General features: G+C 53.3%; 1 protein-coding gene across 1 annotated transcript; it reads left to right on the top strand.

Moving 5' to 3' along the window:
- Window positions 1–6552: 6552 nt before the first annotated feature.
- On the top strand, window positions 6553–26873 carry CDC42EP4 (CDC42 effector protein 4). Its single transcript, XM_033090039.1, has 2 exons — window positions 6553–6706; window positions 24733–26873. Exon 2 carries the CDS (start codon window positions 24837–24839, stop codon window positions 25893–25895), a length of 1059 nt encoding a protein of 352 aa, XP_032945930.1. The 5' UTR covers window positions 6553–6706; window positions 24733–24836; the 3' UTR covers window positions 25896–26873.
- The last annotated feature ends 852 nt before the right edge of the window (window positions 26874–27725 follow it).

The following is a 27725-nucleotide window of genomic DNA, read 5'->3' as shown; positions in this document are numbered from 1 at the left end:
ATTCTTCCAGAATCGGAAACACAAATGTATGTAAGTTCTCTTATGCTTAAATATTAGCAACTAAAAAAATAGTTTGTAAGCATGGTTGTGGCAGATGGTAGCTTCAAAAACAATTGCAGCAGTATCTCCCATCTCATATGCTCTTCTTACAAACGTAACTTTGACATTTCTGCCTTCCAAAGGTGGAATCAATGTTCACCCTCCTTGAACCTAGTGGCGAGAGGCCTGGGACCACAGCAGATTTGCACAACTATTTGCTCAAAAAAAAGGGGAAACATTCTCTTCTGCAAATTTCCATGTAATTATTGTAGATTCAACTACAAGGCCCGTAAGCCTACTTGCCCCAGACGCTCTTCGTGTTAACTTCGGGTGGTCTTGGACGAGCAAAGTTTTGCTTTACGGGAGGACTCCCTGGATGCCACTCAGCCGTGACCACTTGCTTCTCAGAAACTGCTCTCATCTGGGCCCGAGGCAGTCTGCTGCCTAAAACTGACCCCTCATTGCTAGCTGACCTAACATGTCTTTTGCCTTCAACCACAATGACTTTCTGAAGAGCAACTGGCTTGTGGAGGTGACAGAGGGCTTGGGGAGAGGACAAAGCCAGCGTCCAGAGGCATCAAGCCATCAAGCTGGGGAAGTGTAAATTAACCTTGACATGAGGCTCGGATGAGTTATTGTTGTGACTCAAAGGCTTTGCAGGAGCAGAGGAAGGACACACACACACACACACACACACACACACAGAAACACACAAACACGCATGCGCACACAAGACAACGCTTAGGAAACTGAAAACTCTGGAGAAAACAATCTCTAGCCACCGTGATGAGCTTTGACAATTACACCCAGCCCACAGACATGGTTTCCTTTACCTCTTCCTCATTCTCCCCACCGCATGAAGGGACAGAGATGCCGGGCCCTTCTCCATTCTCACCCCTTCTTTGCAGCCATTGGCTCAAGATACAATCCCACTGGCGTGAAAGTGAGGCAGATTTGCTTCGTCAGGGGACAAGGCAGATACCTCTCAAAGGTCTTTCTTCCAGAGAAGCCCTGCTCTGTGTGCCCAGAGGGCTAGGAAAGTTAGGGAGACCCCAAGGTCAGACAGAAGTGTACAAACAGATGTTCAACCCTAGGGTCTGGGATTTGGGGGGTTCAGTGCAAAGGGAGGGATGGCCGTGGGAACACCCCAACAAAATGCACAAGCACAAGAATTTTCTGATTTGAGGGCGCTGTTCCTTTAAGCGCTTGGAACATCTGGGCAGATGTGTCACATCACATTGAGATGGAGAGGATGCTGAGTGATGCCTTTAGCTCCAGTCCTTCTCTTCACCACAGGCCATGCACTGAGCTCCAGGAAGGGATTTAATTGGTGTCTTTGGTGTGGATGTGGGCTGGGGGTGGTGATGTGACGAAGACAAAGGGGGACTTTATTGTGTGCTTTGAAGAACTGCCTTGAAGTGGGGGGTGTCTGTTCTCCTTGAAACGATGTAGAGCCTCTCTGGGCAGATAGGGGTCTGTCTGCTTGGTAAGATGATGGCCTGTCTCTCCGAGCGACCTTCCCTTGCCCACCAGGGCTCTGTATGGTAGCAAGATCATCCCCACTTCAGCTAGAATCTGTTTCCTTTCCTGCTGTCTCGTGGCTTTGTGGCTACAACTATGGGCTCTGAAGCCTGACCTGTCAGGATTTTCCGGTCCAGGGTCTGGACTTTAGCTGTGTAACCTTTGGCAAGTTATTTAGCCTTTCCTGTTTTTAATCTGAAAAGATGGGAATGAGGGTAGCAACTACTCCATGGGATTGAGATGCAGAATTCCTAACCCACAGTAACGTGCTCCACAGATGACAGTGACCTTGCCTTTTCTCAATACGCATTATTTAGACTCCGTTTGCCTCTGAGTCAGGTTCTAGGGGAGACAAGAAGGCTTTTCTGAGCACAGATTTTTCCTTCCCCCTAGTCCCTTTTCTTTCTATCTCTCTGGAGGCCCAGGAGGGTGTCTGGCTCTCATGGGATGCCCTCCCACAGAGCTGGGTCTCTGCCCACCCCTCCCCAGAGACAATGAGAGAAAGTTCTGGTAAGCCTCCGGAGCCTGACAGACTCCTTTATCAGAAGTCCAGGACTGCCTCTTGCAGATAATAAGGGTCATTTTTTTTTCTGTTAGCTCAATTCTGGGAAACACTAACGGGTGTGGGTCCACTCTGTACCCACGGGGGGGGGGACTCTCACAAAAAACTTGTTCCAGAAGGTCACCCGTGGACCCTTAATTTTGAGACAGGCTGGTGTCCACATGGAGAGCCCTCGGGTGGCCCCAGCTCTATGCTGAGCTCTGACCTGCATTATCCACCAAACTCATACCAGTTCCATGTGGTCCCAATTTATAGATGAGAAAACTGAGTCCCATGGAGCTCAAATGACTTCTCTCAGGTCACACTGTTGGGATTCCAGCCCAGGATTGTCTGACTCCAGGGACTATGTTCATTATCCGGCTCTTCAGGAAATGCCAAGAGGAGGTGTCTCCTGAGAGGCAATGCTGGGCTATGGCTTGTCCCAGGGTTACTGGTGGGTGAAGCTCTGGGCTTCAGAAATCTGGGAACCACACGGAACATTCCTTCCAGGGCCCCTGTTTCTGAGGCTCACCGTCTTTAGCAGAAGCCTATGCTATTTTTCTGAGGAGCCCATCTTTTTCTCCCTCCCGGATAAACAAGACAGTATCATCTCCCAGCTTCCTGGAAATGTCCCCACTCAGTGGTCAGGGGCATGTGTTAACAACATGGTGATGCACAGCGACAGCTAGGACTCTTGGGGGAGGTGTGGGGTGCCTGTGCCATCTGTCCTTTCCCTGGCAGAGGGACGGAGGGGCCACCACACTCCCCAGAAGCCCAAAGTTTGACTTAGCAACAACCAAATAGTTACCAGCGTCCCTTACGTTGGCCTGGACAGTTCACAAAGCAAGGGCACATGCTTTGCCTCCTTCCATCAGTCTGCTAACCTCCTATGCTCTCGGTTGTTACCAGACCCTCCTTACAGACAAGACTCAGAGATGAAGTGAATCCTCCGAGGTCACACGACCCAGATGTTCTGACCCTACGTGTGGACTCGTTTTCAGTAAACTCCATGGCCTCTCTGCTCTGCCCCCACCCTCGACCCACACCGTCATTTCTTCAGGCCTAGCTCTACCCTCCTGCTGCCTGCTGTCCCCAGAGGGTCCCCAGCCTGGTGAGCAGCATCTCCCCCACCCCACTCAGGGGTCCCCTGACACGGCACCTCCCTCAGTCCCTGAACCTGGGAGCTGCAGTCCTAAGAGGATGTGTGACCCTGTGTGTGGCCCAGTGAGTTCATTGAGGGGGTTACTAGACAAGGTCAGTGTGAGTCTAGGGTTGTAACGGGGAGAAGGGAGGGCTGTGGGGCTCTGGACACTGCTAATCCATCCATCTGGCCACTGTGCTATGTGCCTACCCACAGTGGAGATTCAAACACCAATCGGACACCACCCTGTCCCCAAAGAGCCCCTGGGGCGACCTGCTGTCATCCTCCCTGGGTGCACGGGCTGCCCCGGAGCCCTGGTGTGTGTTAACTCCCTGAGAGGAGGGCTTATGACCTGGAGGCCTGGGGGTTTTCCCACAGTGATTGCGGGCCTTGCCTTGAGCCCCAGGCCTGGTATCTTGGGGATTTTCCCAGGCTGCTCAGCAAAGGTTGGCCTGCCCGTGAAAGAGCTCCAGGTGGTTCCCAAGAACAGGGAACCGAGGAGGGAAAGAGCCTCTGCCAAGGGTGTGGGAATGAATAGTCCAGGTCAGGGAGGGCCTCAGGGCACTAAGGTTCCATCCCAAACTATGCTGATATCAGGCCCTGGTGACACCCCAAGGTGTCCATCCAGGACCGTCTCCACTAACCCCAGGAGGGGGACAAGTTAGGGGGCACAGAACTCAGGATAGAGATGGAAGTCATAGAGCGTTTGTATGGGAAGGGGCCTTGGAGATCAGCTCATTCCAGAAAATGAAACGATCGACCAAGAGTCATACATCATGGCAAACACCAAACTGGAGTGAGTGGGGCCTCCAACTTCTCTATAAGGAAATAGGATTAACCAATTTAATGGACCCTCTTAGGGCTGGAGCAAAATAATGTGAGCTCTCATGCCCAGAACCCAGTGAAGACAAACACTAGAGCAGGGGTGTCCAAACTGCAGCCCACGGGCCAACCGCGGCCCGCAATCCATTTTTAATTGGCCCGCAGCAAATTCCAAAAATATATTTAGTTTACTTAAATAAACCAGGTGAGGCAATACGTACTTCACCTCGAGGAGTGGCCCGGCAGTTTGTGTGTTTTACCACATATGGCCCTTGGTGAAAAACGTTGAAAAAAGTTTGGACACCCCTGCACTAGGAGGTGTGAATTTGGGGTGGGTGGGGCGCATGATGGGGCAGGATCAGGCCCATGCCGCTGTGAAAACCACATGCCCCCAAGTCCCAAGGGCAGGCCTCAACACCTGGGACAGGCAGAGACACCACCCAGGCCTAAAGGCTTAGAGGTCAAGTTACACCAAAGGTGCAGTTAAGAGCTGAAATCCCTCTCCCGAGTCAGGGGCTTAGCGCTTGCCCAAAATTTCAAGGTAGGTATTCAGGCGTCAAGTTCTTTTTTATTATTATTATTATTTCCTCTGATTTTCAGTAGACAGCTCTTGTCTGAAAGGCTGGAGAAAAACTTTGCCTCAGCAGATACTTAGGAGGTAGGGGCCACTCTAAAATCCCAGGCCTGGGACTCCAAACTTCCGGGGAAATTAGCACTTTCTTCCAATCAAGCCTCCCTGCAAGGGTTCGAGCAGCGCAGTGGGGAGTCGCATCTAGAATCATCTGAGCTCCTTCCCTGGGCAGCCTCTGTCCACTGTGGGCCTCCTCAGGGCGGGATTGGGCTTCACTCAGCCTTGTCCCCACAGGCAAACTTCAGCGAACGTGAAATGTTTGTGGAAGGGAGCCGGAAAGGCAGAGCTTAATGGGCAGAAGAAATCACCAAGAAACAGAAAGACTTCGTCCTGGAGTTACGTACGTTTCGTTGATGTACTCTAACTGGGAAGGCCAAGCCCCAGACACCTGTGAAAAGGTGAACAGATTACAGTCAGCTAGCCCTAAGACGAAATAATTTGTTTTCAATGAAAGGAAAGAGAAGGAGCTGAGGGGGAGGGGCCCCGGAGAATCTGGAAAGCTTTCTTGGAACAGATTAAAGAGGAGCTGTAATTTCAGGAGGGAAGGTGTTAGGCACGACCATTGACTGTGGTGGGAGAACAAGATTGGTCTATCAGAATTTATTTGGCGTGTTTGAGCTGCCGGGGGTCAGGCTAAAGCAGAGGGAAAAGATCATAACCTCCCCCAAGCTAAGGGGGGTATGGAGTTTTATAGGAGGGATAAACGAGGTTGTTGCCCCTTCAATGCTTCAGAGGGTTTTCCTTGACAAAGGGTTTCAGGGCTTGACCAAGCCCTCCAGCTCCACATCCTGGCCCCAGGTCGCTGTCTGGACACCCAGGCTGTCTGATCACAGGCCCCTAGGAGATAAAGCAAGACAGGATCAAGGCAAGATGCCTTTTAAGATAAGGTTTCTGCTCCTGGCCTAAATATGGCTTACCAGTAGGGACCCTGGACACAGCAATGAGTTAGGGCTTACAGCTGGCAGCAATGAGGGGACAGCACCAGCCGAAAGGGACCCACTAAGGGATCTCCTCCAAGGCCAGTTGCTGGGAAGGTCTGGAACCTCCACTACCTCCACCCCTCTATCTTGAAAACGCAGGCAAGGGAGCGACTAACTAACAGCCAGGGAACTTTGGCTTTGTGCTGTGTTCACTCTCCTGTGGAGTATTTCACTTTGATTAGTGACGACCGTTTACAGATGGAAGCTATCCCTCCTACAAGAATCAAACCCAAGGATTTCTCATAGGATTCAGTCCCTGGGGCTCAGGAGGCTCATCCCCTTGAGGTTCACGTGGAGCAGAACTTAGCCTCCGCGGATACTCAGGCAAAAGGTACTAACGGGAAAGCGGGACGATCACAGAAGAGTCTCCAGCTGAAACCCTTCTCACACCCGGTGCGAGGCTGGCTCGGGGCCGGCTCCTCCCTGCCCCTCTCGTCTCCATTAAGTCGGGGTGCAATCTACCACCCTGGCGGCGACAACCGTCGCCTTGGGCTCCCATTTCCGGTAGGGACTGGGTCCGGGAGGGAGGAGGCGGAGGTTATCCGCGTCTGGTCACTGCTCCGAATGGGAACAGTCTCAGGAGGACTTCGCGTTGGCTCCCCTCGGGGCAAGTGGCGCCTCTGGTTCCGGGGCCCCAGGTTGGGGGATCGGGCGGGAGCGCAGCGAGGCAGAGGCACCTCGAGGCCCCACCAGCCCGGGACCCAGCCGGCTTCCCAGACCCGGGCACCCCACCTGGAGCTCCGAAAGTCTCAGGCTCTCAGATTTGAACCATGGAGGCCAAGCGGCCGGGCTGTAGTTCCCAGCGGCCATTGGCTGCGGCGGCGCTGTGATGTGAGCGCGGAGGGGAGCGGGGGGAGGATGCGGGCGGAGCCTGGAAGGGGAGTGTCCGTGAGGCTACAGCTCTGGAAGCCCGAGCCAGAGGGAAATAAACGCCGGCGCTGACATGGGCCGCATGCCCTGGCGCCGCGCGGAGCCCACTCAGCGGAGAGCGCAGCGGTGCATGCCCGGCGCTCGCGTCTCTGGGGACCCAGGTAGGCGACCGTGACAGCCAGCTGCGCCCTGCGAGGTCCGGGTCCGCTCAGCTTGGGAGGCTCGAGCCCCCCTGTGCGGCGGAAGGGATTGAAAAAGCCGCGATAAGGGTGTGGGGTGTGGACGAGGGCTCAGAGACACCCCTGCTCGGCGCCGCCGCTTCTCACCGCGCCCGCCCGCGGTGGCAGCGCTGGGGCTGAGGACCGGAGCCGCGCACCCTGTGTGGGAGCAGAGCGGGGTTTGGGGAGGAGGGAGTGGCAGAGAGCCGGGTGAAGCCTCGCTCGGACTCGATTTCCTCTCCCAACTGAGGTTCTCCGGCCCGGACCAGGGCGCTGCTGGGGTGGGGGTGGGGAGGGATGGGGGCCCGGATTTAAAGGTCCCCCCCTGCCTAGGAGTGTGTCGGTGTCCTCAGGGGCACAGCCGTTGGCCGCGCGCCGCTTGCGGATTCCCCGAGGGGGGCGTGTGTGCGCTCGGGAGTTCTCCATGAATAAGAGCCGGATTATTGGTCTGTCGTGGCGGCGGCGTGTACACGCGCTCTTGCTCTCGTACACCCTGCAGCACACGCCACCCAGTGTCACTGGGCCGGAGGAAGCTGCCTGGAAGGGAATGGCCGAGGAAACAAATACTCTCCCCGCAACGCCGTCCATCTCCGCCTCCTTCCCTGGCGAGCCGTTCCCTCCCCGCCAGGATCCCGCCTCGCCCGCCTCCTCGGAAGATCGAGAGGCCGCCGCGGGGTGGGGCCCAGCCCAACTGGCGGCCCATTTGGAGCCTGGGAGGGGGCTACGCGTGGGACCGGCGCGCCGGCTGCGCCCGGGGCAAAGGCTCCCGGCTTGGCCGCGGGCCGGGACTGGGTGGTTAATGATTTAATCACCAGCTTGGGAAGGTGGAGCTGCGATCAGCCGTCTCTGGCTCCGCCCCCTCCCAGGAGCGCCCCCCTCTGGGGGTACAAAACTGCCCCCTGCCCCTGGTGCTTCCTGCACCAGCTGGCCTGGGGGCTGGACCCCCAGTGGTTAGTTGCGGAGCGGGGAGTACTGGGCGGGAACCCGGAGGGGGGCCTGGAGAGCCAAGGCTGGGCGGGCTTCCTGGGAGAGGACGGAGCCGGAGCTGGGGGTTGTGTGTGAGACGGGGGGGAGGGGTGCCCTCTGCTAACTCAAACCAGATTCCTTGTGTTTCCCGATGAGATACTGCAGCTTGGGCTTTGGAAGTTTTCTTTCTCTCCCTGGGAGAATGGAGGGGAAATACAATGGTTTTTCTTTTCTTGTTGTCACCCCTTGCAATCTGACCGGCTCCCACGGCCCTCGCCGGCGTCCACGGTGCCCATTTTTCGCCCCTGTGTCTGAGCAGTTGAATGGGGAAAGGGTCCCTGAGCTGTGAAGCCCCCTGCGCCTCTCTAGAGGGATTGGGTGCTAGGGAGAGACTCTCCCTCATCCTTACCCCCAGCAGCCATCTGGACCAGAGAAAGCTTTCCCCATCCAGCCAGCGTAAACAATGAGGGGCCCGTTGCAGGAGGGTCTCCCGCAATGCAACTTCTTTGCACAGTCTGGGTTTCTAATAACTCTCCACTCTCCGCCCCTTTCTGAGGCTGGGGTGGAGGAGGGGACCACCGGCAGGGTGGACTGAATTTTAAGAGAACAAAGAACAGGGCACAAGGAAGGGGGAGTGGCGCTGTGGATTTCCCCCAGAAATGGGGAGTTTGCTGGACCAGGGCTGGGCCCAGCCAAGCCTCTAGGTAGCCCCAGGGCTCCCTAAGCAATAATAGGGCATGCACTGGCTACTTGTGAGGGTCTGTCCCTGTGGGGTAGCTAGGACCCTGCTGTGAACGTGGGGTGCCATGTGGGTTCCAGCTTTCATCAGCTGCCCTGTGTGAGCCGCCATGTGACCAACAGATTAGAGTGGTTTATCTCTTCTCAACTTGGACTTCAGCCCTCCACTCCTTGAGGACAGCTGCTCCTTCCCACGAAGGGTTTAGAGAACCTTGGGAGATACTCAAGCGGGTTCTCCTGGTCACCCCTGCAGGGACTGGGAGGGGGCCAGTGTGATAAAGTGAGACTGCTCCCAGGAGGGGACAAGTTGAGGTGAGTCCTAGCCCCTCTGATACCTCCCGGAGTTCATGGCCCTTGCTCACTGATGACTGAGGGCTCCTATTATACTCTAGCTCAGGCCTCTACTTGGAGCGTCCCTTCCATTTCCTGGAGTTCCGACCTTTCCGCCCTCGTTTCTCTCTTACACCCAACCACGGGCACTCATCCCAAGCGGATGTGCATCCAGACCCAACCAGGACTGAAGGTCAGGGAGCCCCAAACAGATGAGTCTTATCTACAAAATGGGGCGGGGTGGGGGACAAATGTTGACCTGGGAGGGGGATCTTAGACCCTTTTTTATAAGTCAGGAGCTTTCCCAGAAGGGCCTCAGGTTGACTCTGGTGCAGGGAGTTCAACCTCCTCCACCTTTGGAGTGGTTGGTTGATTTCTGTGTCCAGGACAAGCTGTGCCTAGGTGTGGCAGGCAAGGTGTTCACTACTGATATTGCTCCCTCGCTCTGTCTCTCTTTCTCTGGTTTGGATTGATTAGGAGTGGAGCCTTCAGACGCCAGAGCACCCAGGATTCCTGTTGGGCAGTGACTCTAGCCTCCTATGGCAGCGTGTTCCACAGACTCTCAGGGACTTGTCCCCTGTAGGGGAGGGAGGAGTCTGTCCCGTGGAGGAACAGGATCTGGGTTGATGCCAGAGATAAGGCTTGGGGGTGGAGGGGGAGGGAAAGGGGTTGAGCAAGCTTGTCTTGGAAGCTGAGAGCTGACCCTGAGCTTAGGTCTTCTGACTCATGTACCTGAGGCTTTTCCTCAACCTTGGGATAAGGTACCAAACCCCGGAGCTTCTGGCCGAGGGTCCTGAAGGCCAGCTCCACCCAGGACTTCTGGGGTGCCCTAGGGAGGATAGGCCCATGCCAGCCTTTTCTGGACAGGGCACTGGATGGGCCTGAGGGGAGGGACTTGTGTGTGGCCGGACGTGGCCCTTTTCTCTGCTTGCAGTGCCTTGTGAACGAAGCTTATCCATTACTTTTCCTCATTCCCACTGGCTGTGCCCTGAAGCCCCAACTTAAAACATGTCTCTTGTGAGCCTTGGGGCTCCTTCCAGTAACGTACATCAGTCTCCCCCAGGCACTGCCAGCGTGCAGCTCAGGGCTCCAGGCCAGGGTGGCAGCACTGGCATCTGGAGCCTTCCTTTGCTGGGGATGGGGCCACAGGTGGACTCTACTTATCCCCCCCAGAGGAGGGAGGCTCTCCCCTTCGGGTCAAGTGAGGGCATGAGGGGCATATTCATGAAGGAAGGCTTGCATTTCTCACCCAGCCACTCTGCACTGCTGGCATTTCCCCCTCATTCCGTCATCCCAGGGGCTGAGGGCATCTGAGAAGCAGTAGTGCCAGGGCAAGAGAGAGGCCCCCCCCCCCCAGCTGTGTACTCAGAGACAGCGTCTCTGTGCTCAGCCAAAGCTGCTCAAGCCTCCACCTTCTGCCCTGGCCACTGGGGTGGCAGATGGGGGCATGTGGGGCAACCTCCCTGGGAGTCTGGGTTCTGCTGCCTGTGTCCATGCAGTTGTCATGGTAACGGAACTTGGTCTGCAGGCCCCAGCTTCAGAGCTCCCCAGTGTGACAATGAAGCCAGGCTCTGTTTCAGCTTTTGTTCCCTACCCCTCCTTCCTCTTCACCCCCAGGTTCCCACTCAGTGCAACCCTTCTCCGTTCCTGAGAAAGTTGCCCTTGTCCTTGAAGCATCAGAAGGGGACTGGTGTTACCCCCCACCCACTGTGGGGTTTAAGGCTCAATAAAATAATGGGAGTAGAGGGGCAGGCGGCACAAAGGAACCTCCTTAGGGCTGGCAGTACAATTTATGGACACCTAAGGGGAATTTGGTTAGGCCCAAAGGACCAGGCTGTATTTTATTGGAGGTTTTGTGCATTTTTTTGTTGCTGGTAGCACCCAGGGTCCCCCCAAATCCTGAGTTATGAAGGAATGGAAGTAGAATTTCTCTCTTCCACCTCATGCACCCAGTTGAAAGTGAAATCAGAAAGAGCTTAAGCCCCGTGGGCATCATTAAAGGTGAAGGGTCAAGAGGGCAGGAGGGACATCAGAGTGGGGAAGAAAGCAAGTTTGGGGCTGCTTCCCCCTCTCTGGTGGGAACCACTGTCTGCACCTGGGCTTCAGAAGCTTGGAGCGCCCTTCCCCTGCAACAGTTCGTCCTGGGGACCACCAAGAACTTTGAAAGAGGTCAGCCCTGGAGCCTTTGGATTAGGTGTCCTCAGGCGACACTGGAGGTGTGTGTCCCAGGTTAATAATGTGTCCTCTTTGAACTTAGGGGAGTGATAGTGGCCAGAGTGTCACTGGGGATGCTGGAATTCTCCTTCTACCTTTCAAGGTCTAGACAAAGGGCACCTGCTGAGGGAGAGAACACGTTCCATTATTGTCTTCGTAGCAAACACGCAAGGGGGCTCAGCCTTTATGCACCGTTGCGCCAAGGGCTTACATATATTAGTTTATTTAATCCTCACAGTAGCGCTAGGATGCATATAATGTTATCAATCGCTTTGAAAGCTAATGCAGAAACTGAGACACCAGTAACTTGCCCAGTGGGGCTGAGCCAACCCATGGAACCGGGGGAGTCTGGCTCGAAGGTCCACGCTTTTCACCCCCACATTACGTGCTCCGGCAGGACTGAGGCTGCAGATTTGCGGGCCTGCTCTGCAGTGAGTCTGGAGACCCCAGAGTACCCTTTCACTCCATTCCTCCGCTGGGCACTCTGATCTCAAGAGAAGCGAAGTGAACCCCAACAAGGCCTGGCAGATCTGATTTCAAGCCCAGCTGCTTCCTTCCGAGACCCTGAGGTGAGAGTGGGGGGGGGGGAGAACAGCAATAGGGCCACTCCCAGCTGAGGGGGACCTGGCTGCGTGGGGACAGGAGGGCCCCTACCAGGCACCCCTTCCCCTCTCCTGGCTCTCCCTCTAGTGGCTGTGGGGAGCTCGGGGTGAGGAAACAGGGCTCCAGGAAGAGCCCTGTAAACAAACAAAGTTGTTACGTGTCCCTGAGTCAATCACTGGCTCCTCATGGTCTTGACTCCTGGTTTGTTGCTTCCTGTCACTCCTGGGTCATGGCTCGCTCCTTTCTCTTCCCTTCCCATGCTGTTCTAACTGGTGAAATGGGCTCCCCCCACCCAACCCCCCACCTGCCTTCCTGCCCTGTGTTCACAGCCCATGGCTCTGGGATGAGGAGGGAGGTGGATGCAGGGACAAAGACGCAGAAGCAGAGTGGAGAGAGTGCCCCATTTCCAGCCCAGGAGGAGCAGCGGTTCCCTACAGGATGGACCTGGGGGTGGGGGGCGGAGGGGCCCTGTGTTTTGTATTTCCCAGGATTTATCCGTACTTGTCCTGGAATTGTGGGGAAAGGGGTGACCAGACCAGGGAAATTTTAATCTGAAATTCTCTGTAAAACTGCTTCCTGCGGGTTTTATGCATCCATAACCTTCCTCAGACCTCAGAGGCCTGTCCCCACCAGGCTTCTGACCCTCCCCTGGTGCGGGAAAAGAGGGAAAGGCCCAGAGTTCAGAAGCAGGCAGACCTGGAATCCTCTCTGCTCTGTCCTTAGCAACTGTGTGACTTGGGTAAATCATTTAACTCTAAGCCTCAGTTTTCTTATGTATAAGATGGGGATGATGATAAATAACTCCATGGGATTGTTGAGATAAAATCTTTTAAATGCCTAGGACAGTGTGTTGCTCATAAATTAAAAAAAAAAAAAAGGCAGTTTAATCAAAGCATCTGACGTGGTGTAGAGTAAAAGCTCAGTGAGTGTTAGTTCCTTTCGCATATTTCCTCCATGACCCATGGTTGCAGGAGGGGGAGGGGGTTGGCATGTCCACCTGAGGCCCATGGGTGGGGTCCAGGATGTCATTTCCCAGAGTGGGTTCATCAGCACAGTCTCGCTAGCTGTCGGGGCCCACATTGGGGAATGGTATTCCAGAGCCCTCTCCATCACAAGTCACTGTGTCAACTGAGCCAGACATCCTCTTCTGTATTTTCCAGGAATGAAAGGGTAAATTATCCTAACCATGGTGTGTTTCTTGCTACTCAGCCTGGTTGAGTTATTGCCATCCTTTTCCTATAAACTGTAAGAACTGTAAATTCCTTAAAATGCTTGAGACTATCTAAGCACGGTGATTAATGGAAATACCCCAGACAGTGCTGTCAATAGGAATATAATACTGGCCACATGTGACTTTCAGTTTATCAGTAGCCACATTTAGAAAACTAAAGATAGGTGAGATTCATGTTAATAATATGTCATTTAGCCTAGTACTGTACTTCCCCGAAAATAAGACGTAGCTGGACCATCAGCTCTCATGAGTCTTTTGGAGCAAAAATTAATATAAGACCCGGTCTGATACTTATATTTGTATATTATATAAGACCCGGTCTTATATTAAAATATTATTATATTAAAATAAGACCGGGTCTTATATTAATTTTTGCTCCAAAAGACGCATGAGAGCTGATGGTCCAGCTACGTCTTACTTTCGGGGAAACACGGTATATCCAAAGTATTGTCATTTCACCATGGAATCAGAAAAAATATCCATGAGCTATTTTACATTGTTTTTTTCATATAAAGTCTTCAAAATCCAGTGTGTATGTATTTTACACCCATAGCGTATCTCAATTCGGATGCCAAATCTCAGAAATATGCAGTCAGAATTTGGATTTCCTAAAATGTACAGTTGAAAAAGTAGATTCACACACTCAAGTTGTTTTAAACTGAAGTTTTCCCATAGCTGAACCAAGCATCAGGTGTTACATTTAAAAGAATTAAAATGAAATAAGATAAAACATTCAGTTCCCTAGTCTCACTAGCTACATTTCAAGCCCAACAGCCCCCATGTGGCCAGTGGCTACTGTATTCAAGACTGGGGTTTAGAATATCACCACTCATGCCAGGAACAGAGATGTTTTATGTCTGCAGTATTATTCAACACAATATTGGCAATTGTAGCCAATATAACAAGATAAGAATGAGGAGCAGAGGAGGCAGAATTATTATTAGTTACAGATGACGGGCTCGTCTACTTGCAAAGCCCGAAAGATTCAATCATAAAGTTGATTAGAGTGTGTCAGACAGTGCAAGCTTAGTAAGGTGGCTATGAAATAAATGTGCATACATTTAAAAAATTGTGGCTTCCCACATACTAGCTCTAACCAGTCAGAATATATAGCTGTGGGGGGGTGGAGATGCAAAACCCAGTCACAACAAGAGACCATAAAATAACCCAGGATAAACATGGCAAGAAACGTGTAAGACTTGTAGGAGGAAAACCCACAGAATTGAATGGAGAATGTCTAAAGATGGATGTGAGAACTTGACGTTGTGATAAAGTCAGATCTTCCCCATTCAATTTATTGTTCCCTTTCCATTCCAATATAATCCTGTCAGGCTTTCTTAATAAAATGTTTCTAAAAGTCCACCTGAAAGACTAACACATTAGAAAAGCCAAGAAAATTTTAGAAAAAACGTTAAAGTTGGGATGCTACCCTACTAGATACTCAAAACATATTTTACAGACTGACAGTGTAGACCTGGTTTAGGAATGAACAGAAAACGGAGTCTGGAGTAGACCCACATGTGAGTGGTATTTATATATAAAGAATTTAATAGCTGATGGAGGTAGCGTTTGGTGCTTAACTCATACAACAATTTTATAAGGAATTAGTGACTAACATCACTTTATTGTTATATTTTAATTGTTTATTTTCTATTTTAAATGGCCCACAATTTTACAAGCCACGGGCATCTCTTAGTTTGTTGTATTTCCTTCTAGATTTTTTTTCCTATGAGTAGTTTTGAATTATTGCACTACCTGGTTGTTTTATAAGTGAATATTTTCGTAAACCTGGGAGTGGGAGTGGGGATGTCTTTACTTCATGATACTGACATGAGAAACCATAAAGCAGACTTGACCATGTACCAATTAATAAGCATCGATGAGAAAGAAAACAACAAGGTCCCATCGTATAAACAGGTGTATGATAAATTTGCAGAAATCTTTGCAAAATATGATGGTCAAAAATTTAAATAGCTTTAATATTTTAAAAAGCCGTACAAATCCACTGGAAAAGGTGAAGCCCCCTCCCTCCCATAGAAAAGGGGGTGAAAGGCTTTAACAGGCAATTCAGGAGAGGGTACAGATGCCAGCAATCTATTTTTTAAAATGCTCACCCTCGTTAGTAATCAAAGAAATGCAAATTACCAGTTTGTGAGGGTGGTGGTGGTGGTGGTGGTGATTGTGATTGTGTTTCGTTGTCAATTCAGTTAAAGCAAATGTATTCCCTGGCGTGGGATACCATCATCCTACTTGGTGAGACTGCACTTGGTGAAACCTTCTGGAAAACAAGTCAACAATAAGAAACAAAAGTAACTTTACTCACTTATAAGTATGCATCCTCCGGAAATAGTTAAGGACTTACGCAGATGGAGCTGGAAGGATATTTGTTACAGAGTTCAAACCAAACTAAAACAAGCCGGCATTCATCAGTGGCCCACTGATTATAAAACGTAGGCTCTTAGGATCTAATCTAAAATAATGTAACATTATTTACTAACATGTTCATATTTTCACCCAAATGGGAACAAAGGTTGGCTTTCTTCATCTCCAGTGGAAAGTGTTCCTTGTGTAATAAAAGGGAAAAAAGTCTGAATCGGCAGGGTCCAACAGAAAAATCATGCAAGTCCCCTATATAATTTACATTTTTAATAGCTACGTTTTTAAAAGTAGAAAGAAAGATGAAATGACCAATTGTAGTTAACCCAGTGTACTCCAAATATTACCATTTTAACATGTAATCACTATAAAAAATGTTAGTGAGCTGTTTGGCATTCTCTTTTTCATTCCAAGTCTTTGAAGTCCATTGTGTGTTTTGCCCTTCAGCACAAGTCAGTTTGGAACTCACCACATTTCAAACGCTCTCACCAGCCACCTAAGGCTGGTGGCTGCCATATTGGACAGTGTAGGTATAAATTATTTAATAACCCTTGGAGAGGCAGCATAAAGTGGAGGTCGCTGAGAAGTCCTGGCCAGGACTACTGCCTTCTTCCTGTGCAGTTCACCCTATGAGCCCTGCTCTGACAAGAGCCTAGTGTCCTGGTTACCTAGGATGGCCCACCCCCCTCCCCAGTCACACGCCTGCTCCCCAGCAGGACTGCCTGGGGAATGTGTGTTGGCTGCTTGCGGCTGTGGAAAGCATGTCGTGAAACGGGGCCTTGTTCACTTTCCTTTCTTCCAGGAAGAGGCTACCAAAGCAAAGGATGTTTATCTCCAGGAAATGGGATCTGCCCGAGTGTGGCTGGGCAGTGGCACCCTTGGGCCTATGGGCCTGGTCTGGATTGGCTGGCAGGGTGCTCAGGCTGGGAGATTTTAGGGAGAGAGGTTGGGTCGGGGCACTAGTCTTCCTTCTTGGCAGCTGGAACTGTCAAGAAACATGGGATGGAGATGGGAGCAGGACAGGCATGAGAAGCGGGGCTTGTGCTGGGCCCACTGCTGAATGTGTGGCGGAGTCCAGGCTTCTGTCTTCAGGGTGGTCCTCTCACCTCCCAGGGAATCAGTGTTGGGAGGCTCTTCAGAGCAGGAAGTGGGAATGAGATCAGGTCAGGAGGGGCCCATCCTAGCCCGGCCTGGAGTAGGTGTCTAATGGACATGTCAGTCAAGTGAGTACTGGTTCCAAGGGTCTTAGACAAACAGCGTCCCCAATCCCAACCACCCCTGTCCCTCTGTGTGCACCTTCTCAGCTGTGGCCATCTGAATGAACCAGGGGGCATGGCCTCATACCGGAAACCATGTGTTCTAAGGTCTGCCCCAAATGGGCTCACATTACCATTTAGTGTCTGTGATGAGAGCGAGTGAGGGAAATGACCCTGTCCGAGCCTCAGTTTCCCTTCCTGTAAAATGGAGGCATACATGTAGGGTGTTCCAGCTCAGTGCCCGGCATGCAGCAGGCATGGAACTGCTAACAGGATTGCTACTTCTGCATACGGCTGGGGGGTCGACCAGCTGGTGGAGCATGAGGGTGCTGGAGGTCCTTGTGTGACCCCCACCCCTTCTGGTTTTCTCTGGTCCCTACAGCCATCAGAAGCGCTGAGCTGCGGCTGTAGAAGCCGCGGAAGTAGAACCTTCACCCGCCCAGGGTCTCTTGGACAGGATCCCATTGTGGGATCGCCCATGTTAGATGCTGGCCTCCAGCTTAGAGCTTCAGTGTCCCTGGAACTTGGCCAATCTCCGGTGGTGGGCGTGGCGGGGGCAGGGGAAGGGGATGGTCGTCTCTCACCTCCTGCTCAGCTGAGGAGGCTCCAACATCAGGGAGCAGCTGTTGGGAAGCGAGGTCTTGTGGGATATTCTAAGCTCCGGGTTTTCCCTGACACTAGATTGTTACAGATTGTTCACTTTCTCCTTCCAGAAGACTTAGAATAAAAGGAGGACCCAATAAACATGTCCAGCTTGGGGGTGATTTAGGGGGAGAAAGAGAACACACATCAATGGGAGATTTTACCATATGGGGGGAGTACACCTGAGCCCATTCTCACCCAGCCCCTATTGGGTGCCTTGTACTGAGCCCTGAGAACTAGTTTTGAGCTGGTTTTGAAATTAGAAGACTTTTCCTTAAGCCTCTGATGCTTTGGGATTTTTAAATTATTGTTAAAACAGCACTACCACATTAAAGGGAACTTTTTTTCAAAAGCCTGTTTTCCTCTCCAGCCTGACACAACTCCTTGGTTTCTCGGGTGCCTTTAAGTCTTTCACGAGGGCTCATTTTCGTAGAGATGCATCAAGTTCTGCCTTTTCCTCACACTTGGTGCCGTTGGGTGACCCGTTTTCCATGTCACAGCGTGGTCTTCACAGCTCCACTTGTCATGTCTGCGTGATGACCTGTTGAGTTAATGGCGCCCGGTTTTCCCAGCTTTTTCTTTTTGTTGGATATTAGGTTGTGTCCATTCTTTTGCTATTATGACTAAGGCTTCAATGGATACCTGTGTTTGTGACTTTAAAATATTAGGTTGGTGCAAAAGTAATTGTGGTTTTTGCAATTATTTTTAACCTTTTAAACTGCAATTCCTTTTGCACCAACGTAATAGTTCCACAGGGTAGATTGCCGAATCACGTTTGTTTTACAGCCGTTATTTGAAGAAACTTCCATAGTTGCTGATGCCACGACACCACCCCGTCCTAGGATCATTTTGACTGTCAGCAGCTCTTGGTCCAGGGTCGTGTTCCTTTCTCCCTGCCCAGTGGCACCTAGTACCTGCCGCTTGGTGGGAGGGACATCCTTCTTTCCCTCTTGCCTTTCCCAACACGTATTATGGGCGAGATGATAACAGACAGTAGGTCTAGCCTGGTGCCTGGCAGTGAGTCAGTTCCCGTGTCATCTGGGAAAGACTTTTCGATTGGGGGACAGGACACCTGGGCTCCAGTGCCACCTGGGTCACTCACCAGCACCGTGACCTATGGCAAGTACCTCTCCCTGCTTCACCAGTTGGGTAGTGCCCTCCACCTCTCAGTCTTGGGAATCTGAAGTTGCAGGCACTGTGCATGCCTCAGTGGGTGTCACATGACACTGTGGGTGCTGTGTTTTAGCACCCGCAGGGGTGTGCAGAAAATCCACTGGGATGCGGGAAGAAAACACGAGAACTTACGTGTATATTGATTTAAAAAAACAAAAAACAAAAAACAAAAAAAACTAAAACTTAATTGATGCATGGATTGATAATAGACATGTCTTATAAAAATACATGTATGTATATATGTGGATACACAAATTCCATGCTTCATGTTTTTTATGTGCTGGGGCCCCCCTCACGTGGGGAGTGCATGGCTATTTTAATGGCTGGAGTCCTGGGGTGGGAACACAGCCTTGGCTTCAATCCATGACCTCGGGCAAGTCCCTTAATTTAGTCTCCATCTCTGAGTGTGGTCGTTCCACACCCAGGTATTTTAAGGAGATTATTTGACACAGACACACAAGTGGTGCAGGAGTTATAATGGTGATGGTTCATGTTTCCATCCTGGGCTTCTTTTTTTTTTTTTTTTAATCGTGGTTGTTCAGGCTCAGATTAGTTTAAGACAGTTCTTCTTAGCCTCCTGGTGCAAACAGCACACTTTCAAATACGAGGGCTTTTGGCAGTGCCCACGAAGGAACTGAAAGAGTCTGAGTAGTACTAAAGTCAGCAAAAATCACAACACAGCCCCATTCAAGTCCCTCCGGCAGGATGTAACAGTGTGGATCAAAGCAGCCACAGTTCTCCCCGTTGCGGAGCTGCCAGTCAGCCCTGTCCGCTGCTGGAATAACAGCCGTCCACCTTCACTGCGACTTCTTATCTTGCAGGATAAGGCTGGTGAGCCTTCCAGAAAGCACCGGATCTTCCTTACAGAGAGCCGGGTCTGTGTTTCTTGCAGAACCCCCTCTAGCGTGTTGTTCCTGCTGACGTTGACAGAATGCGTCCCCCACCTCGGTAAAATTCCGTTCTCCCTAGTGGTGGAACATTGGTCGCACCCCTGGGAGAAAGGTCCACAGCCCCCCGGGGGAGACCCACCACTGGAAGAGGACACCTGGTGCCCTAAGTGGCTCTGGAAGACCTGAAGTCCCCTTTGATTCTGCCCTTTCTCTCCTCCCTGATCTGGGCCCTCAACATCTTGGGGTGTCTCTACCTTTAAAACAGGCCCTGAATGTGGCCCCGTCTGTCCAGCTCTTCAGCCACACCTGTGTCCTGGCCCCCTTCCTCTTTGCCCTGAATTCCTCCTTCCCCTACTCCATGCCACCAATGCCAGCAGCCATGGGAACTTCCACATACGCAGACTGGGTGGCTTGCCTGCTTAGGAACTGTTACTGGTTTCCTTGCTCACCTGGAACGCCATCCAAACGCCTACCTGCTCTTATAGGGAGAGGGGCCCTGGGTGACTTGGGCCCTGGCCACTAGGTTTTTATTGTGTTCCTCAAACATCATGACCTTGTTCTTACTTCTGAACCTTTGCATGTGCTCTTCTCTCTGCTGGAATATTCTTGATGTGCCTGGTTCCTTCTCATCATTCAGTTCTCAGCTCGCAGTGCTCCTTCGTCAGAGGGGCCCCTGCAGCCCTCTAACTCCCTCGCTTTCCCAGATACAGTTTTATTTGCATGTTTATAGCCCGGCTCACCACCCACCCGCACTCACACTGCAAGTGTGCCCTGGAAGGCAGGGGCGTGGCCTTGTTTTCACTGCTCTTGTCTGCAGGGCCCAGAGAGTGTGGGAAAATCAGTGGGTTCTGTCTGCAGAGCCCAGAGAGTGTGGGAAAATTGATGGGTATGCAGGTAAGTCAACAGATGAGAGAGGGGGAAAGAGAAAGAGAAAGAAGGTAGTGAATGAAGCCTCTGTGGCCATTCCAAGGCACGAATGAAGCCGTGTGCCAAGGCCTCCTTCTGTCCCGCCAGGTGCTTGGTGCTGGTATTAGATGGATGGGTAGCACTATGGAGGGGCAGCTGTGCCGGAGCAGGGGCAGTGAGTGTTGAAGCATGTGTACTTTGTGTACCCGGGTGAGCTGCAGGTCAGCTGGAAAGTGGGAGGCCTGGCTGCCCCGGGAGAACTCGGGAGAACTCGGGTCTGTATCCTGTGTGGGCCAGGCTGCCAGGGACAGGCCACTGCCTGGGAGTGCGTTGGTCCAGCTTGTTCTGCTGTCTGTCTAGCAGCAGCTGGGCTGGCTGATCAGGGAGGCCAGGGAGATTGGCTATAGTCCCAGGAGGGAGAGAGCCGAGTCGGAGGTGTGGCTTGTGTAGACGGAGGTGTGGCTTGTATAGATGACTGGCGACCTGGGCTTCAGGGGAGGGCTCGTTGCTCCTGCCTCGGAGGAATGTTTTGTGGTCAGCGGGGCCAAGGGTAGAGGAATCTGGTTCCACAGGAGGCGGGGAGGCTGGGAGAGCCGTGAGGACTGCTCTGGTTTCCTTAGCTCTGCCAGGAAAGTGGGCTGTGGCTTCCGGGGTAGAGTGGGGGCGTCCCGCCCAGGGCGGGCTGTGGGGAGTGGCAGCCTAATTTAGCCACTTCCCCAGAGGTGACTCCTGCTCAGCAACACCCCTCCCCAAAGCCACAGCTCCCTTTGGCAGATCCCTTTCTGGTGGGCGCTCAGGCCTCCTGAACTGCCCCCAGCGCGGGCCCAGTGGGCTCCTTGTGTTTGGACTCTTATGTTCCACTTCCAGCCCCCTACCCCCAATTGTTCTGTTAGAAGCTTAGGGTGAAAACTAGCCCGTGAGTGAGTTCTCGCCAGCCCTCAAGCCTGGGCTGTCTCGTCTGTGCTCTTAGCTCCAGGTCCTGGAGACCCAGCCCTCGCCCCCTCCCCAGGACTGCTGGGTCCTGCAGCTCCCCCCTCGCTGGGCAGTGCGACCGGTTGGTGGCCATTGAGGCCCCAGCTCTCGGGACTTTTTCATGCTGGATATTGAAGATGATTCGGATTTTCACAAGCCCCAAAGCCTCGTTCCCACCACAGGGAGTGAGACCACAGGCAGCAGAGAGCACTGGCCAGAACTCTCGCTGTCTTCCTGGGGTGTTGGGCCATGTAGGGTCCTGGTAATTCCGGGGCTGGGCTAGGGATTTTCCTGCTGGCCCCTCTCACTCTTCTTTATAGCCCTGCCCACAAGGATATGCTAGAAGGAGGGAGGGTGGGAGCCTGGGGACCCTCCTGTCCTGTGGGGACCCTCTTGTCCTGTGAGGACCCTCCTGTCCTGTGGCCAGGCCACGTGGGTGGCCACGGGTCTGCATCATCCCTGCTGAGTCCTGGACAGCTGGGCCTGTGGTTTTCCTTTCTTTTCTAAACCACAGGCCTCAAGTTGCTTCCTCAGTCGGGGGATTCCTGCCATAACATTGAAACCCTGAATGCAACTCTGGCAGTTCATGTCCGGTTCCCACAATTCTGACCCTTTATGTCCACTCCCTGCCCCTCTCTCCCTCCCTCCTTCCCTGCCTGCACCCCTCTTTGCTTTTGTTTACCTGGTGAATAAGTACATGCGTTATTGTCACCTGTGTGTTCTCACTCCTGGGCAGCAGTTCTACACCCACAGTGTTACCCCCAGACATGTGGCATTCCTGGAGACATTTTGGTTGTCACACTGGGGGAGAGATGCTATTGGCATCTAGTGGGTAGAGACCAGGGCTGCTGCTAAACATCCTACCCTCTTACCACAAAGACTGGTCTGGCTCAAAGTGTCAACAGTGTCGGAATCTGCTCAACGATTATACAAGAACGTTTTGGAGGCAGCAGCCAGGCTCCTCCTTTTTCTGGACACCCCCGCCCCCACCCCAGCCAGAAGTGGGGAGGGATGCTCAATTGGTAATGATAACTGATCAGTGATGCTACCCCCAATGGCCAGAGAAAATCCTGGAGTGGAGTAGCAAGAGCACTGGACCCGGAGCAATGGTGAGGGGATGTCCCCAAGGCCAGTGCTTTTTATGTGTCTATTATAATTTAAGGGTAAGCAAACTACGGCCCACAGACCGAATCTGACCCACCACTTATTTTTGTAAATAAGGTTTTATTGTGACATACCCATTTGTTCATATATAGTCTACTACGGCTTTCCTACTGCAAATACTAGCTGCTTTCCTACTGCTGCGACAAAGACACTTTTAGCCATGAAGCCGAAAATCTTCACTGCCTGTCCCTCTGTAGAAAATGTTTGCCAATCCCTGGTCTAGGTGTGCCCATCCAGTTGTTTCGAGGTTAGCTCCCAGAGAGTGGGCGAGACAGAGGGTTCAGGTTAGGGTAGGGGGGAAGTACTTTCCTACGCATTGGGTGGGAGAAGGAGCTGATAGGGAGGGAGAGCTGCCTGACTGTAGTGGGTCATCTCAAGGCCTTCCAGGACAGTCGTCACCTGGCTCTGATCCCAGCCCAGGTCACCTGTGCGGCAGGGCTGTCCTGGTACCTGGCTCCCACTGCCCGCCCTGGACAACTTTGTTTGTTTGCTGGAGTGACGAGTAGTATGAGTGCCGGGGGTGGGGGTGGGGGTGACAACTTGCTGATGGGGGAGCCATGAGACAGGATGGCAGCAGCGAGTCAAGGCAGAGAGCGTGGGAGGGGGTTAGAGGACACAGAGGTCATGCTGGGAGCCCCGGAGCCGGGCTGTAAGCTGAAGTGAAGCCAGCACTGTCACTGGGTTTGAGAAGGTGAAAGAGAGAAACTAGGGGGTTGGGGGCGGGAGGCATTGGCCTTTCGACAGGTGTTTGAAACCAACTGTGCCACGTACTGCTAGATGGGAATCTGGTGAACAGCTCCGTCGGAACCCTGTGGAAGCTCAAAACCCAGTGGGAGATTACAGTCCAGCCAGAAGGGCGGAACAGTGTACTCAGTGCCTGTGGGAGAGAGGACATCCAAAGTGCTGGGACGGGGCGGGTGGCTGGCAGGACTTACCCTGGCTAAGGATGGTTTCCCAGAAGAAGTGACCTCTCAGCTGAGCCCTGAAGGATGCTGGGTGAGCCAGGTGACAGGGTGTTGTAGTGGGGCACTGTATGCGTCCAGTCCTGGAGCCCAGGAGACAGAAGTTCAGGGGCTGGTGCAGAGCACACAGGGGTGGCAAAGGGCGCACGATGGCATTGAGTGGGTGTGCGGGCACTGATGGTGACACCAAGGAGTCTGGCCTGGGAGTCCTAGAAGGGTTTTTTTCCTAGCGAAAAGGTGAAGAATGAACTGGAAGGGGACAAAGGGGGAGCAGGGAGACCTGTTGGGCTGATGTCAGGGGCCAGGTGGGATACGGTGGCCTAGCTCGGGGCAGTAGCCGGGGGTGAGGAAGAAACTCGGGTGGGGCACCCACGAGTTGAGGTTTGCAGGGGAAAGGGTGGGTCTGCAATGAGGGTGCTGTTAGCAGGACTGGTGGCCCCTTACCTACCATCTTTATTAAGTCTCCTCACCCTTCTGAGTCCTTTGCTGCTGGGTTTAGCATTTCGGGCAGGTCCCTCATGAGGGAAAGGGGCTGGTGTGGCTCTAACACTAAACTTCACCTTGGCCCTTGCCCAGAACTGCGTAGGTGGTCCCTCCAGTTTTCTGATGGCCCTCTGAGGTTCTTTGGTTCAGGTTAGTCACCTCGGGGTCTGCAGATCCCGGGGGACCTAGGGTATCTAGGCTCTAGTCCTTGCTTCCCTGCGCCCCTAATGATTACAGAAATTGGGAGAGAGTTTTCCGGTCTTGATCTCCCCGAGAGGCGGAGTATAGATCCTTGGCAAAGAGCTTGCGGCCCATAATGGAGATACCGCAGGTGGGATCCTCATTTAAGGGACACCCAGCAAGGACTGGAAAGCTGGGGAGCTGGTTCTGTGGGTCCCAGCAGCCCCGCCCCAATTTTGATTCAGAAAAATATGTGGGCCGCCCACATATGTGGCGGTGCCAAGCAGCACCTCTCTGGGTGCTGTCCCCTCCCTCCTCTGAGGACTGTGACTCAGGTGGAGGTGTCTACTCACTTTACAGGGATTGAGGTCAGACAACAGGAAGAACTTACAGCACGTCTCCGGTCAAGTCATAGGCTCGGTCTCTTTCCTAGACCGCTCTGTGGAGTCACCTGTGCGTCTCCATGTCCTAAATGTGGTCATGTTTACTCTGGCAGATCTGGCTGGGGAGGAGGTGTGGAGGGCGGGGAGACATTGTCCTTTAGAAGAAAGATCTCTCTCTGTCTCCCTCTCCTCTTTCCCTCCTCCCCTCTCTTTCTCCCCCCCACCCTCCGCCCCGCCCTGAGCCAAGTTGCAGGGAAAGTGTCTGTGGCTACTTGAACTGCAACCAGATTTGCAAAAAGCACTCCCCTCACTCCCCTAACCGGAGAACCTGTGGATGAAGAAATAGTCAGCGTTATGAAATTGATTGCTGGCTCATTTCACATTACTTAATTTTGGTGGCAGCTGGGTAACAGCCTTTGAATAACAGCCCTTGGGCAGATGGGCTTTGGCGCGGTGAGGCCAGCCTGGGTTAACCCTTTGCCTGCTGTTCTTTCTTGCAGCCCTTTGAGCTTTTCCTCATCGTCCCTCCACCTGCCAGCCTTCAGATTGGACCCCAGGACTGCCTGCTGCCTCTGGAGGGCCTGCCTCCCCTCCTGTGGGCAAGATGCCCATCCTCAAGCAGCTGGTGTCCAGCTCGGTGCACTCTAAGCGCCGTTCTCGCGTGGACCTCACGGCCGAGATGATCAGTGCCCCGCTGGGTGACTTCCGCCACACCATGCACGTGGGCCGGGCCGGGGATGCCTTTGGGGACACCTCCTTCCTCAACAGCAAGGCTGGCGAGCTGGATGGTGAGTCCCTGGACCAGCAGGCCGCCTCCTCGTCCTCCAAACGCAGCCTCCTGTCCCGGAAGTTTCGGGGCAGCAAGCGGTCGCAGTCAGTGACCAGGGGGGACCGGGAGCAGAGGGACATGCTGGGCTCCCTGCGGGACTCAGCCCTGTTCGTCAAGAATGCCATGTCCCTGCCCCAGCTGAACGAGAAGGAGGCTGCAGAGAAGGGCTCCAGCAAGCTGCCCAAGAGCCTGTCGTCCAGCCCTGTGAAGAAGGCACATGCCGGGGAAGGTGACCAAGAGGCGGCGGGCACGGAGGAGGTGCCCCGGCGGAATGGGGCCACCGCCCTCAACTCCCGCGACCCCCTCCTTGAGGAGCAGGCCTTTGGGGACCTGACGGATCTTCCCGTCGTGCCCAAGGCCAGCTTTGGGCTGAAGCATGCAGAGTCCATCATGTCCTTCCACATCGACCTGGGACCCTCCATGCTGGGTGACGTGCTCAGCATCATGGACAAGGAGGAATGGGAACCGGAGGAGGAGGCTGGCGGTTACCGTGGCGACGAGGACCCAGGCATGGCTCCCCCTTCGGGGGCAGCGGCCCTTCCCCTGGCCAGGCAGGACGACAAGGGTGGCCGGGACTCACCCCCACTGCCCTCACACGCTCCTCCACAGGACGAGGGCTGGGCCGCGGTGGCCCCCAGCCCCGGCTCTGCCCGAAGTGTGGGCAGCCACACCACGAGGGACAGCAGCTCCCTGTCCAGCTGCACTTCGGGCGTCCTGGAGGAGCGCAGCCCTGCCTTCCGGGGGCCGGACAGGGCCCGGGTCACTCTCTCCAGGCAGCCGGACAAGGAGTTCTCCTTCATGGACGAGGAGGAGGAGGACGAGATCCGAGTGTGAGGCAGGAGGAGGTGGGGGCTCCATGCTCTTGGCCTCGTCTCCCTGCCCCCCGCCCACCACCACTTTCCCGTCCCCCTTCCCGTCCAGGGGCAGCCAAGAGCCTGGCTCCAGCCACAGACCCAGGACCTCATGGATGAAGGGCACTGGCTGAGCCTGGGGGGGCCTGTAGAGGACTTGGGGGAGCTGGCCTGGGTGCCGACTGGTGCCTGACTTTGTCACACACCCTGACCTGCCCAGCTCTGTAGGATGGGGTGTTCTCCCAGCAGGAACCAGTTTCCTTTTCTCCACCCGAGCCGCAAATGGATGCCAGATGTCAACCTGAGTTCCTGCCTGGTCTCATGCATCAATAGCAGGTCAGCGCAGGGGGGTCGGCCTCGGTGCCAGGGCTAAGGACACCCAGTTCTTCTTTTCTCGCCTGGCATGTCTGCTGTGACGGGGGGGTAAATGGGTGCGACAGGAAGGAGGTGGTCACACGGCCCCTCCCACCCCCCTACCCCCCGCCTGGCTCCTGCACCTGAAGCCCTTTGGAGTAAAGCTGGACAGAATGTGTACACTAAATGCGGCCCCTTCCGGGAGAGAGAACAGGATGGGGAGCGGAAGGAAGGCCCCTGGGCTTCGTGAATTTTCAAGAGGGGGCTCTTCCAGGATGACACTAGGGACAGGCCGTAGCAGTCCCTCAGCCCCTATGGGTTTGTTTGTTTTTTCTTGTTATGTTTAAATCCTTCTCGAGCAATATAGGGAACAGTGTTCGTCCGTCTGCCACCAGAAGGAACAGCGAATCCTTTTAGAGATCCTTTATACTCAGTGCTTCCAAACTTTATTTAGAATTGTATGGGGTGGGTGTCTGCGTGTGTATGTGCCCCCCCCACACACACACAACTCCATAGCTACTAACAGCTGAAGGCGGCCAGTGTAGAATATTTCTAGAGAATGACTTTTTCAAAAGTAATATATCATTCCTATGGAGGATGAAAGCTTTCTTTCTGGACCGGGTTTTCCCTGCTCACCCTCCCCCCACACTACTTCCTCTTCCTTTCTCAGGCCTCTCTGCCAGCTCCACCTCCTCCCTCACTGCTGAGGGCAAGGGCCCTGAGGGTTGCCAGATTTAGCAACAAATCAAAAACAAAAACCCAGGATTTTGAGTTGAATTCAAATTTCAGGCATACAAAGGATAATTTTTTTAGTATGAAGTATGCCCCCAATGCCATATTTGCAACCTACTTAGGCTAAAACATTTATTGTTCTTCTGAAATTCAAATTTCACTGTGTCCTGTAATCCTGCCCAAGGGGATTGAGTAGGAGCGTGAGTGTGGGCCCTGGGTTAGCTGATGATTATTTTTCTGTCCTGGGAACGGGCTGACCCACCTCCTGTCCTCTTGTAGCCAGTAGGGGGAGGGGGGGAGGGGGGAAGGGGAGGGGCCAGATGGCCGGAGTACCGCGGGATCCAGCCAGGGCAGGTGGGCGTAGCCACACCAGCCTCCCATTTTCTGCGGGATCCTGACTCGGACACTAACTTTTAGTTCCTGATTCCATGCTCTCTGGGTGCTCAGTTTCCAGTAGTGTAGCTCCCACAGTGAGGGAGGAAACAAAGGGGTTGTGCAGCCCCTGCCAGCTGCCTTCGAAACCCATCCAGACGGTGGTCAGTTCCAGATTCTAAACTGTATATTTTTCTCATAGTATTGTTAAAACAGCGAGGAAACATTAAAAAGCCCTATAGCATGCCGAGTGTCTGTCTCTGCTTCTGGGGAGGGTCATTTCAGGAGGTGGGTGGATAGGGATGAGGGTGCAGACTGGAAGTCCTGTGGCTGCCTGTGCCCCTGTGGCACTTGG

This window comes from Rhinolophus ferrumequinum, chromosome 21, assembly GCF_004115265.2.
Source record: "Rhinolophus ferrumequinum isolate MPI-CBG mRhiFer1 chromosome 21, mRhiFer1_v1.p, whole genome shotgun sequence".
NCBI lineage: Eukaryota > Metazoa > Chordata > Mammalia > Chiroptera > Rhinolophidae > Rhinolophus > Rhinolophus ferrumequinum.
Note: the sequence above shows the minus strand (reverse complement) of the source record. Positions and strands in the feature narration are given on the sequence as shown.

Excerpts from the sequence above, each read along its gene's own strand:
- CDC42EP4 (XM_033090039.1), top strand. The coding sequence starts at position 24,837 with ATGCCCATCCTCAAGCAGCTGGTGTCCAGCTCGGTGCACTCTAAGCGC.